The sequence below is a fragment of the Mustelus asterias genome, chromosome 13 (genome assembly GCF_964213995.1).
Source record: "Mustelus asterias chromosome 13, sMusAst1.hap1.1, whole genome shotgun sequence".
Taxonomy (NCBI): domain Eukaryota; kingdom Metazoa; phylum Chordata; class Chondrichthyes; order Carcharhiniformes; family Triakidae; genus Mustelus; species Mustelus asterias.
The window spans coordinates 28,553,250-28,566,526 of NC_135813.1; the positions used below are offsets into that span (position 1 = coordinate 28,553,250).

Sequence of the window (13,277 nt, forward strand, 5' to 3'; positions counted from 1 at the left end):
AAAATAGAAAAGTCTGAGATCACGTACCAACCAACTTAAGAACAGCTTCTTCCCTGCTGCCATCAGACTTTTGAATGGACCTACCATTTATTAAGCTGCTCTTTCTCTGCACCCGAGCAATAACTGTAACACTAGATTCTGCACCCTCTCCTTTCCTTCTCCCCTATATACTCTATGAACAGTATTCTTTGTCTGTAAAGCATGCAAGAAACAATACTTTTCACTGTATCCCAATACATGTGACAAAACAAAGCAAACAGTCCTGTCGACAGCAGACCCCCACCCAATGTTTCCCGACTGCGAGCGGTACATTCAATGGGAACTCCCATTGACAACAGCGGGACCATAAGATTCCGCCGCCAGCGAGTGATGCACCGCTTCCCACCGCTGCGGAGAGGGAGGAAAATCCTGCCCGCAATCAGTAATGATAATACTTCATTCCCTTTAACTTTCTAACTGGTTACTACATTGTAATCTTTCCATCATTGGAAAGTGGATAATAAAGGCTTAGGCTTCACTTTTACTTCAGCTGCAATATGATGATGTTGTTTTACATCAATAATACATTTCTGGTGTCAGTGCAACATCGGGGCTAGGCTCCAGAATGAAGTCAGACAAAATCCCCAGGAGGGAGAAGTCTGGTTCCACTTCATGTTTGAACAAGGTCAAACCATGTACTTGGATTGATACCCTTTGCTTCACAGTATTGGAGCGAAACAACACCACCTGACGCCAATACTATAGCTATCGTATAAACATAGCCTTGGAGTGTTTCTGTTGACTGGTTGCTGACAAGCGAACAGGGTTGCAGCTCCATCACTGCTTATCCTGGAAACCAGTGAATTGTGTCATTGAGATTTTGCAGCCTGCACCTGACCATTCACCTCTGACTCCTTATCCAGGTTTACAAAGGGCAACTCACTGGAGCATACTCCAGATTCTGGAACTCAACCCAGGTTCGCCACTAATGTGATGTCTTTAGTTAATTACTGTAGGTCCTGTTTAATACCTTTTTTTTGTAAGACTGTTGGTTCGAGGTTATATAATAAAACAGGGGAGGATAAAGCACCAAAAAGAAACCAAGAACTGAAGAAAGGAAATTAATCAAGTTTCTTTAAAAAATTGATTTTGGTTTGATTTATGTATTAGTATACAGTGAAAAGTATTGTTTCTTGTGTGCTGTACAGACAAAGCATACCATTCATAGAGAAGGAAACGAGAGAGTGTAGAATGTAGTGTTACAGTCATAGCTAGGGTGCAGAGAAAGATCAACTTAATGTGAGGTAGGCCCATTCAAAAGTCTGATGGCAGCAGGGAAGAAGCTGTTCTTGAGTTGGTTGGTACGTGACCTCAGACTTTTGTATCTTTTTCCTGGTGGAACAGAGAATGTCTGGGTGCGTGGGGTCCTTGATTATGCTGGCTGCTTTCTCGAGGCAATAGAAAGGGAATAGTAAATTTGGAATATATGGTAGGTAACTTTCCAAAAAATCATTTTTGGATTGGGATTGGCTGCTTAATTTGAAAGAACACATTTTGATTGAAAAATAAGTTAATTCCTAATATTGTTGAATGGGGATTGTAGACACCACGTTGTTCCCACATCCGTTTCTCTTTTGTAACTAGCTTGAAATTTGGCAAGTGGCGTATGGTGGTGTGAAATGTCTATTCCTGTAGGTAGCAATGGGTCAGTGAGCTCTTAAAATGCAGAGCAGAGAAGGCTGAGAGGAGATTTAGTTGAAGTGTTTTCGTAGATTAAATAAATGAAAAGAAACTGTTTTAAATACCTGAAGAGTCGACAGCCAGAGAGGACAGATTTAAGATGATTACCAAAAGTATCCAAGGTGAGATGAGAAAAAACCTTTCTGCAGTGAACCCACTAGGATTTGGAATACATTGACTGCTAAGGAGGGTGGGGAGCAGATTCCACAATAGCTTTCAAAGGTAATTGGGGAAATACTGGAAGAAGAAACAGTTGTCGCGATATAGCGAAAGAATTGGGTTAATGGGACTAACTGAGTCGCTCTTAAAAGGAATTGGTGCAAACTCACTGGACCAAATGGTCTCCTTCTGTGCTGTGCTGTGCTATTCTATGATCCTACGAGATTCAAATAACTTCATCAATCTTAGTCCTGCTTTCGTCATCAAATACCCGCTCGTTCAAATCTGTGCAAATTACTAGGAAACAAAGTTCTCCATACATTTTAATTGGGACGTGTAAGAAGAAGAATGGTAGACTTATATTTAGTGCTTTGTTTCATCAGGAAAGTATTACCCTGGTCCCATTAAGCCTCAGAGGCACAATCCAAACTCTGTCTTTGACTCACTTAGATGGTTTGTATACAGCTGCCTCAGTTATATCACGTGCTTTGAGTGAAGCAGCAATTACTCCGGTTTGCATACAAATATAAACCCAGACAATGGGCATAATTGATCAGTCACGGCAGACATCCCCAGCAGGAGAACTGAAACATGGAAAGTGAAGGAATTCAGCAGTTGAAACAATGAAGAAATAGCCACTGAGTGACACAATTCCCCAACTAGGTGGCAGGTGGACTTTACTCGATTTTGTGATTGTGATATAATGCTACCCTACCTTTCGCAAACACAAGATGTTCAGATAGACGTTTAACTCCCCACTCACCAGATTGCAGTCTGTGATGAGGGAGACGTCGGTGAATTGTGTGCACGCTCAGAAATATCCATTCAGGTAGTACCAAGCTGGGGCACATTACTGGCATTGGAGGGGCAGGAGCAATGTTAATTGATTAACTTTTTTTTGCTAAACATATAGGAAAAGTTAAGAATTTAGAGTGATGTGTATAAGAACGTAAGAACATAAGAAATAGGAGCAGGAGTAGGCCATCTAGCCCCTCGAGCCTGCCCCGCCATTCAATAAGATCATGGCTGATCTGATAGTGATTTAGTTCCACTTACCCGCCCGCTCCCCATAACCCTTAATTCCCTTATTGATCAGAAATCTATCTACCTGTGATTTAAACATATTTAACGAGGTAGCCTCCACTGCTTCAATGGGCAGAGAATTCCAGAGATTCACTACCCTCTGAGAGAAGAAGTTCCTGCTCAACTCTGTTCTAAACTGATTCCCCCTTATTTTGAGGCTGTGCCTTCTAGTTCTTGTTTCCTTTCTAAGTGGAAAGAATCTCTCTGCCTCTACCCTGTCTAGCCCCTTCATTATCTTATATGTCTCTATAAGATCTCCCCTCAGCCTTCTAAACTCCAACGAATACAGGCCCAATCTACTCAATCTCTCCTCATAAGCTAACCCCCTCATCTCCGGTATCAACCTGGTGAACCTTTTCTGTACTCCCTCCAAGGCCAATATATCCTTCCGCAAATAAGGGGACCAAAATTGCACACAGTACTCTAGTTGCGGCCTCACCAGTACCAGGACAATCCCTGTCTTCCTCACGAGAGATTGTAACTCTTCATTTCATTGCAGTGTTAATGTAAACCTACTTGTGACAATAATAAATAAACTAAACTAAAAACTAATGTGCCACCCAAAAGTCAGCACCTCCGCTGGTGCAGCACTACAGTTAAGTGTCAGCCTTGATTTGTGAGATCAAGCCTTGCAAGAGGACTTGAACCCAGAATTCAGGGGCAAGGATGCCATCAGCTGAGCCATGGCTGACTTTAGGTGATCAAAACCAGTCCAGGAATCAGTCTGGCCTGAATTTCCTCTCTGCAGTAGCCAAGGTGCTATCTGCTGCAATGAGAAATGGGTCCAGCTCTCCACTTGAATTAATTCTACAAATCAGCAACCTGCTCAAGAGGTCTACTATTCTCTGAGACAAGAACCTCTTCCCAATATTTAACATTTATCCTGCCTTGTACAACTTAAAGTTGGGGCCCTTGGTCCTCTCTAGTTAGTTGCAACAAACTGCCATCTGGAACGCAAGCGATTCACTTCATGAATCCTGAACAAGATCTGAATTAGCTCATATCGAAGTCTCTGCTTCTCTACTTCTCTACTTGCTCAGCTCTCAATTCACAGCATTGCTGGCAAAGGTTTGGGGGCGTATGCATTAGAGTGCTTTCTTTAATGCTTTCCCCTGAAGCATGGATGACCTTTGAGCACTTGTCCTACCCAAAGGCGTTGACCTGCACTTAGCTAAGTGATTATTGAACTTTACAGCCAGTTAAGTACTTTTGATGTGTAGTCATTGTCATACAGTAGGGAGGTGTAACAGCTAATCTGCAGTACATAAGGTTCCACAAACAGCAATGAAACAATGACGGCATCTTTTGGGATCTGGAACACTCTACAGAAAAAGTGATGAAAGATGATTACATAAATAAACAGATACTTGAGGATGTGATTTACAGGGCTGTAGGTGAAAAATGGTGGAGGGGAGGATAAGGCACAACTGCTTATTCAAAGAAGTATGACAGGTTGAATGGCCTCCTTTTATGCTGCAAGTTTTTATGATTCTATAACTCGAGTACTCTGGGCTCCCAGTCAAGAATCCATAATGAGTCTCACCTAAGAGCCCAGAAATCCATTAGACTGTTGTAACACCAGAGTCCCAGGGCTTGAATGACAGCACTGGCTCTCTGATCTGTGGTGTCAATTTCACAATGTTTATTTACAAAAGATAAAGAGATTTCAAGTGCTTGCAGATTCACCTATTGATACTTTAAAGGGTTTGGATGACTGACAATTTTATTGGGTTGTAGTAAAAATGGAGTTTTTTTAAAAGAAAGTGGGATGTTTTCAGTGAAGGACATTTTCTTTAAAAGCTTTTTTTATCCATTCTACTGTCACTATAGTGTGAATTGGTTATACACAATGTGGAGTTGGTAAATGGGCATGGAACACCACAGCTTTGTTCTTGGGAAAGTTAAAGTTTATTTATTAGGCACAAGTAGGCTTGCATTAACACTGCAATGAAGATACTGTGAAAGTCCCCGAGTCGCCACACTCCGGCACCTGTTCGGGTACACTGAGGGAGAATTTAGCACGGTCAATGCACCTAACCAGCACGTGTTTCAGACTGTGGGAGGAAACCGGAGCACTCGGAGGAAACCCACACAGACACGGGAGAATATGCAAACTCCGCACAAACAGTGGCCTAAGCCAGGAATCGAACCCGGGTCCCTGGCGCTGTGAGGCAGCAGTACTAACTACTGTGTCACCATGCTGCCCAAATAACAGATAAAAGGAAAAAATACATTTGCAGTGAGAAGATTTAGATCTTTCTGTTTCTATCTTCTCTTGTAATGATCTCCAATGTTAAAAGAGATGTCCCATAAATCCATTCTCATTTATGCCATGTTTTATTATTCAGGTGAATCTGTATGCTGACCCTCCAAAACCAAGTCACAGTGTCCAGATGGCATCAGTTAACCAAGGTTCAAAGGTTATGACATTTACCATCCCACGTGCACAAAAAGCTGAAATCGGTCCACCTCTTAACTCCAATTTACAAACAGGTAACTGATTAACTCTTCGTTTAAACCTTCTGAGGAAAATTGTGTCTTTGTAATATTAAAACTCAATGGAAAATGAAGGTAATTTTTAACTTCCAGTGTATTCTGAGTTATGCACGTTGTTCCTTTCTGTGTCCTTGTGTAGTTTTAATATCCTTGACTAGGGAAGACAGTGGTATAGTGGTTATATCACTCGACTAGCAATCCAGCGGCCCAGGCTAATATTCTGGGGTGAAGTTTCAAATCCCATCAAGGCAGCTGGTGGAGTTTAAATTCAATTAATATACCAGGAATTAAAAATTAGTTTCCGTAATGCTGATCATGAAACCATTGGCATAAAAGCCCTTTAGTGAAGGAAATACGCTGTCCTTACCTGGTCTGGCCTACATGTGACTCCAGACCCACAGCAATGTGGTTTACTCTTAACTGTGCTCTGAAATGGTGTGGCAAAAGATCAAGGGCAATTAGGAATGGGCACCAAATGCTGGTTTGTCAAATTGACTCCATTTCTAAACTTAGACACGATTTAGAATACTGTAAGGCATGAACTGTGTGATTATAAAAGGAGTCCTTTGGGGAGGTGGGTTGGGCTACTGTTTTCTTGTGGTGTGATTTTTTTTGGATACAAGAAATGTTTGTGAGAAACAGTGAGAATTCAGACCTCCCTTTCATTAAACAAACAAAAGTATTTATTAAAGTAAAAGAAAGATAATAAAGCACTACAAAGAACAATCTTATACTTCAGCAAATTAACAGTAAGCACTTTGTCTCTCAAAGACTAAAAACCCAAAAGTATCTGTTTCCCCCATATCTAAACTCTGCTATACACCCCCATTTCCCAAACATCAACCATCAACCTATTGGTCAAATCTCTCCAGTGATTACCACACCACACAGCTTAAGTGACCAAGACTTGGAAATGGTCGAATGGTCTTTGGTTCAGTGAAGAAAACAATCCTTTGCTTGATTTTAGAATTTCATCCCTAGCTGAGCTATTTCCTGAGATTGGCTGCCTTTCTCTTTGTTCTTCTGCCCCCTTCAGTCCCTAATGTCTGGCTGAAATGGTTCCTGAGGATGGCTGCCTCTCTTTCTCTCTCTTGCTGCTGCTTTTTCAACACCTCATCTGTGTCTAAACTGCTTCCTGGCTCACAGTACTCAGACAACTAATTGTATAAATTGCAAAGAACACCTTGTTCCCTATTCTTCCCTTTCTCTTAGTTGCTGTCTAGACATGGTTTTCAAAATACATGGCAATTTGATTCTACTTGTGCAATAAAATGTATATTCATTTCATTTAAAAACATCCTACCATTTTGTGTCCAAGGACCACCTTTATCTGTCAGAAGGGACTTGAGCTAGTCTTAATTCAGTACAACACAAAACTATCCCTAGTGTTATCTGGAATTAATCTCCCTTTGATGGACAACAGGCTGAATGCTGTGGCAAATGGAAATATTGCACGCTACATAGCATATTCGAGGTTGGGGCACCCAACAGTGTAGCTTGTTGCAAAAAATGGGCAAGTGAAGTGGGGAGCGTTCTATTCCCTATCCTGCACTAAAATACATTAGGTGCACGCAGAACATTCAATCTTTTGATCGAGAAGCTTTGTTCTTCTCACTTTGATGTTCAGTCCACTGTTTTCATTTCTGTGCCGCTCTCTCCCTGTAGAGGTTATTTGGTTAGTATCTAAAAACAGAATAAAAACTAAGGTGCCGACACACACACTCTCTCCGGGGCCCAGGGAGAGATTTTTAAAAACCAGTTAGGGGTAAAAATAATACGGAAAATTTGATTCTAACCTCTTTTGCCAATTGAAACTAGTCCAGGAGACCATGTTGCAGGATACCTATCCCTTGCAAGAAATTATCTTTGCCTCAGACAGAGAGCAATCCAGATCACTCTCCAAGAAATGCAACTAATCAACATTGACTACACAAGCAGGGTAACTAGTTTCACCGGTCCACTATCCTCTGGGAAAAAAAAAGCTGCCTAATACCCAATTTAATTCTATCCCTACCTCCCTTGGGAGTCATGATGTGAAGATGCCTGCGTTGCACTGGGGTAGGCCCAGTGAGAAGTCTCACAAGACCAGGTTAAAATCCAACAGGTTCATTTGGAATTACGAGCTTTCAGAGCACTTCCCCTTTAAGGAGCAGTGCTCCAAAAGCTTGTGATTCCAAAAAAACTTGTTGGACTTTAACCTGGTGTTGTTAGGCTTCTTGCTGTACCTTGGGAGTGTGATTCCTTGTTCTCCCTAATCTATTGACATAGAATGATTGGTCCACATGATGTTTTATTATTTTTTTTAAAAATGCTGAATCCAGTTGTCCTGGTTCTTCATTTCTCTGAATTATGGAGTTAAAGTTTATTTATTAGTCACAAGTAAGGCTTACATTAACACAGCAATGAAGTTACTGTGAAATTCCCCTAGTCACCACACTCCGGCACCTGTTCGGGTCAATGCACCTAACCAGCATGTCTTTCAGACTGTGGGAGGAAACCGGAGCACCCGGAGGAAACCCACGCAGGCACAGGGAGAACGTGCAAACTCCACACAGACAGTGACCCAAGCCGGGAATCGAACCCGGGTTCCTTGCGTTGTGAGGCGCTGTGCTGCCCTGGAGATCCAGCTCTTTCAGCCTATCAGAGTTGTTCTAAACTAGGAATTAATCCAGTGCAATTTTTCCAAAGCCTTAACATCCCCGAAATGTGAGCAGGGCCCAAAACCAGGCACATTTTTCCGATTCAGGAACAGCAAATGCTGGGAAATCTCAGCAGATCTGACAGCATCTGTGGAGAGAGAATAGACCCAACGTTTCAATTCTGGATGACCCTTCATCAGAACTCATCCAGACTCGAAACAATGGCTCTGTACTCCCTCCGCAGATGCTGTCAGATCTGTTGAGATTTTCCAGCATTTTCTGTTTTTGTTTCAGATTCTGGTTTCCGCGGTCATTTTGCTTTTACGCTTTTCTAATTGAGACCTAACCAAAGCTTTATATAAGAAGCACATAGTTCTCAGTTCACTGCTTGGGGTGATGCAATGAGAACAAGCGCAGGATTTTCCAGCCGCACCCGCCCCAAAACCGGAAAATACCGCCCAAGGTCAACGGACCTTTGCGTGGTCCGTGTCCCGCCCGCTACGATTCCCATGGGCGGGCGGGATGGGAAAATTCCCCCCAAACTCTCCCACAGGACCTACACATGTACCATGCCATAATAATGAGGAAAGCAAAATGGAATCTGCATTTCCCGTCAAGAAGTGAGCTGTGAGCAATAACTTATTTATGAATTAGTTTGTATGTAAACTTGTGCCTCCCAAGATTCAAACTGGGAAATTCTCTGGGTTTCTCACAAGTACTTTGGTGACAACCTCTCACTTGGAATCCAAGATTGGATTGGCTCTGACGAAGGGTCATCCAGACTCGAAACGTTGGCTCTATTCTCTCTCCATAGATGCTGGCAGACCTGCTGAGATTTTCCAGCATTTTTCTCTTTTTGTTGCATTGCTGCTAACTGGATCAAGCAGAATGAATCTCGGATAATAAATTCCTAGGTTCAGCTTCGTTCCCACAGAGCCTACAGTTTGGTTCCCACCCATCACACATAACCTGCACCAAATTAAGCGGCATGACTTTCTGTGTTGGAAAATGAGGTTGTCTAATAGACAGGGCTGCAGATCTGGACTTTGTGCAGTGGAACTTTTTGCATTGGTTTATGCGAATCTGTTGCCCACTCACCCCACTGAGCACACAGAGTTAAACCATAGCCATCAAACTTGGCATTGCTTTCCATTAAGAGAGCAAGGATTGGATGAACTGTCTTGTTTCCATGGTGATGGGTGCAGAACACATGGTTAACTCAACCCATGTATTAGAGTTAGCCAACAATGTTCCATGGACGGACTTTGCACTAATTCCGTTATCTGATCACATTAAAAAACATCCACAGCAGATGGCAGACTTGGGGAAAATTTAGCAAGACCAGATAAAGCATTTAGCTTCACTGTGCACCTCAACAGTTTCCCCTTACCTAACTTTCTGGCTGTTTTATTCCAGATTTATGAATTATTTGAATTTAATTTAATTTAATTCCCATCATCTGTGGTGGGATATGAACTCACATCTGTAGAGCATTAGTCTAGATGTTTTAAAATATATTTGTTCATAGGATGTGGGCATCATTGGCTAGGCCAGCATTTATTGCCCGTCCCTAATTGGCTTTGAGAGGTAATGATGAGCTTACAGTGCAGACTTGCAGCGGACTGAAAAGCTTGAGCATGTAGATATTAAGAAAGAGGATGAGTTGGAGCTTTTGAAAAGCATTAAGTTAGATAAGTCGCCGGGACCAGATGGGATGTATCCCAGGCTACTGTGGGAGGCGAGGGAGGAGATTGCTGAGCCTCTGGCAATGATCTTTGCACCATCAATGGAGACGGGAGAAGTTCCGGAGGATTAGAGGATTGCGGATGTTGTTCCCTTATTCAAGAAAGGGAGTAGAGATAGCCCTGGAAATTATAGACCAGTGAGTCTAACCTCAGTGGTTGGTAAGTTGATGGAGAAGATCCTGAGAGGCAGGATTTATGAACATTTGGAGAGGTATAATATGATTAAGAATAGTCAGCATTGCTTTGTCAAAGGCAGATCATGCCTTACGAGCCTGATTGAATTTTTTGAGGATGTGACTAAACACATTGATGAAGGAAGAGCAGTAGATGCAGTATATATGGACTTCAGCAAGGCATTTGATAAGGTGCCCCAAGCAAGGCTTATTGAGAAAGTGAGGGGGCATGGGATCCAAGGGGACATTGCTTTGTGGATCCAGAACTGGCTTGCCCACAGAAGGCAAAGAGTGGTTATAGATGGGTCATATTCTGCATGGAGGTCGGTCACCAGTGGAGTGCCCCAGGGACCTTTCTGGGACCCTTACTCTTTGTGATTTTTATAAATGACCTGGAGGGATGGGTTGGTAAGTTTGCTGATGACACAAAGGTTGGAGGTGTTGTGGATAGTGTGGAGGGATGTCAGAAGTTGCAGCGAGACATTGATAGGATGCAAGACTGGGCAGAGAAGTGGCAGATGGAGTTCAACCCAGATAAGTGTGAGGTGGTTCATTTTGGCAGGTCAAATAGGATGGCGGAATATAATATTAATGGTAGGACACTTGGCAGAATGAAAGATCAGAAGGATCTTGGGGTCCGAGTGCAGGTTGAGGCTGTGGTTAAGAAGGCATATGGTGTACTGGCCTTCATCAATCAACGAATTGAGTTTCGGAGTCGTGAGATAATGTTGCAGCTATATAAGACCCTGGTCAGACCACACTTGGAGTACTGTGCTCAGTTCTGGTCGCCTCATTACAGGAAGGAAGCGGAAGCCATAGAAAGGGTGCAGAGGAGATTTACAAGGATGTTGCCTGGGTTGAGGAGCATGCCTTATGAGGATAGGTTGAGTGAGCTCGGCCTTTTCTCCTTGGAGAGACGAAGGATGAGGGGTGACCTATAGAGGTGTATAAGATGTTGAGAGGTATTGATCGAGTGGATAGTCAGAGGCTTTTTCCCAGGGCTGAAATGGTTGCCACAAGAGGACTCAGGTTTAAGGTGCTGGGGAGTAGGTACAGAGGAGATGTCAGGGGTAAGTTTTTCACTCAGAGGGCGGTGGGTGTGTGGGATGGGCTGCCGGCAACAGTGGTGGAGGCGGATTCGATAGGGTCTTTTAAGAGACTTTTAGATAAGGGTTATAGGTAAGCCTAGTAATCACTAAGGTAGGGACATGTTCGGCACAACTTTGTGGGCTGAAGGGCCTGTATTGTGCTGTAGTTTTTCTATGTTTCTATGTTTCTATGAGCTGCCAACTTGAACTACTGCAGTCCCTGTAGTGTAGGTACACCCACAGTGCTGTTAGGGAGGAGTTTAATCTAGTGATAGTGAAGGAATAGTGATGTATTTCCAAGTCAGGATGGTGAGTGGCCTAAAAGTGAACTTGCAGGCAGTGGTGTTCCTATGCATCTTCTACCCTAGTCCTTCTAGACGGTAGAAATCACAGGTTTAAAAGGTGCTGTTGAAGGAGGCTTGGTAAGTTGCCACCGCGTATCTTGCAGATGGTGCACATTGCTGGCACTGTGCATTGGTGGTGGAGGGAGTGAGCATCTAAGTTGGTGGATTAGGTGCCAAACAAGCCAGCTACTCTCTCCAGAATGTTGTCAAGTTCGTGAGTGTTGTTGGAGCTGCACCCATCCAGGCAAGTGGAGAGTATTCGTCACACCCGTGACTTGTGCCTTGAAGATGGTAGACAGGCATTGGGGAGTCAGGTAGTAAGTTACTCATTGCAGGATTCTTAACCTCTAACCTGCTCTTATAACCTAAGCATTTACAAGGCTGGTCCATTGGAAGGATGTTGATAGTAACAATGCCATTATCTCTGTCGCGTTCTTAATTGCTGTAACCAGAACAGTGCCTGGAAAGGTTCTCCCTTAGCAATATGGCTAGAATAACATTATTTGTGTCATTCAAAAGGTGATGTTAAATTCATGCAAGGAATTAATATCATGCTTTTAAATTAGTTCTTTGTCTAAATTCTGTTTCCAGAATATCCCCCAGTAGCAGAAAGCTGTGAAACAATAGAAGTTGCCAGTACATCAGGTGGCACTTTTTCCTCCACCCACAGTACATCTATTGTGGAGCCAACCGCAGGGGAATGTCTGACCTGGGCCCTTGCCCAACAGGCAGAGGCACTCCAGAAGCAGGTGAGTGCAAGTGATTGAATGACATTTTTTTGCTATTCTACTGAAGGTGTAATCACAGTAAATCATTTCATTTGCATTAAATTTATCCAATATTTTAACATTAATTAAGATATTTGAACCCATGATGCTTTACATCACATGTGGGGAGGCGATGGCCTAGTGGTATTATCACCAGACTATTAATCCAGAAACTCTGCGAATGTTCTGGGGGTATTCTGGTTTGAATTCCGCCACGGCAGATGATGGAATTTGAATTCAATTACAGAAAATCTGGGGCGTGATCTTACTGCCCGTTCAAGCCATGCTCCCACTGCAGCAAAGAGGGAGGATTTGGTGACAAGCCAAATCTCTGTTCACTGCAGCGGTCGGAAAATTCCGTCCTTGGATGGACGACCATGAAACCATTGTCAATTGTCGGAAAAAGCTATCTGGCTCACTAATGGGAAAGAAATCTGCCATCCTTACCTGGTCTAGTGTAGATGTGACTGCAGAGCCACAGCAACGTGGTTGACTCTCAGGAGAGCAGAGGGTAGTGGAGAGCTAGAATGGTTCAGGGTGAGAGTTAGGGTGGGAAGGGTTGAGGCTGCTAACAGTGCTGTCATCACTCATGAGTTAAACACCAGGTCAAATGCTGTCAACCAGGATCAAGAGACTGAGGGGTAAGGGGGAATCTTTTGTTAGAACATGGCCCAGTAATACCTGACAACCATCTAGTACACAAAAGTGCTTTTGCTTCACCATTTCCCTCATTCCCATTCATGTAAGAGATGCAAAATGTGGAGTAGACAGTTTTTGAGTATTGCTGACTAAAGACATTTTGTCAAAGCTTTTCCTTGAATCCTCTCTAAATCTCCTGCTCCTTGCCTTAAATCTATACCCGCCCCCCGCCCCGCCCTCAGTTATTGACCCCTCTACTAAAAGAAAAAGTTTCTCCCTATTTATATCCCTCATAATTTTGTACACCTCAGTGAGGTCCCTCCTCAGCCTTCTCTGCTCTAAGGAGAACAACCCCAGCCTAAGCAGCCTGTCTTCATAGCTGAAACACTCCAACCCAAACAAAATCCTGATGAATCTCCTCTGCA

The 13,277-nt window shown here is 43.1% G+C and overlaps 1 protein-coding gene across 1 annotated transcript in view; it reads left to right on the plus strand.

The window, feature by feature from the left end:
- akna (AT-hook transcription factor) overlaps window positions 1-13,277 on the plus strand; it is a 201,889-nt gene that overhangs the window by 116,239 nt on the left and 72,373 nt on the right. The window contains exons 6-7 of the mRNA XM_078226612.1: window positions 5,310-5,454; window positions 12,038-12,195. Coding sequence (XP_078082738.1) covers window positions 5,310-5,454; window positions 12,038-12,195 — 303 coding nt within the window. The remainder of the gene's footprint in view (window positions 1-5,309; window positions 5,455-12,037; window positions 12,196-13,277) is intronic.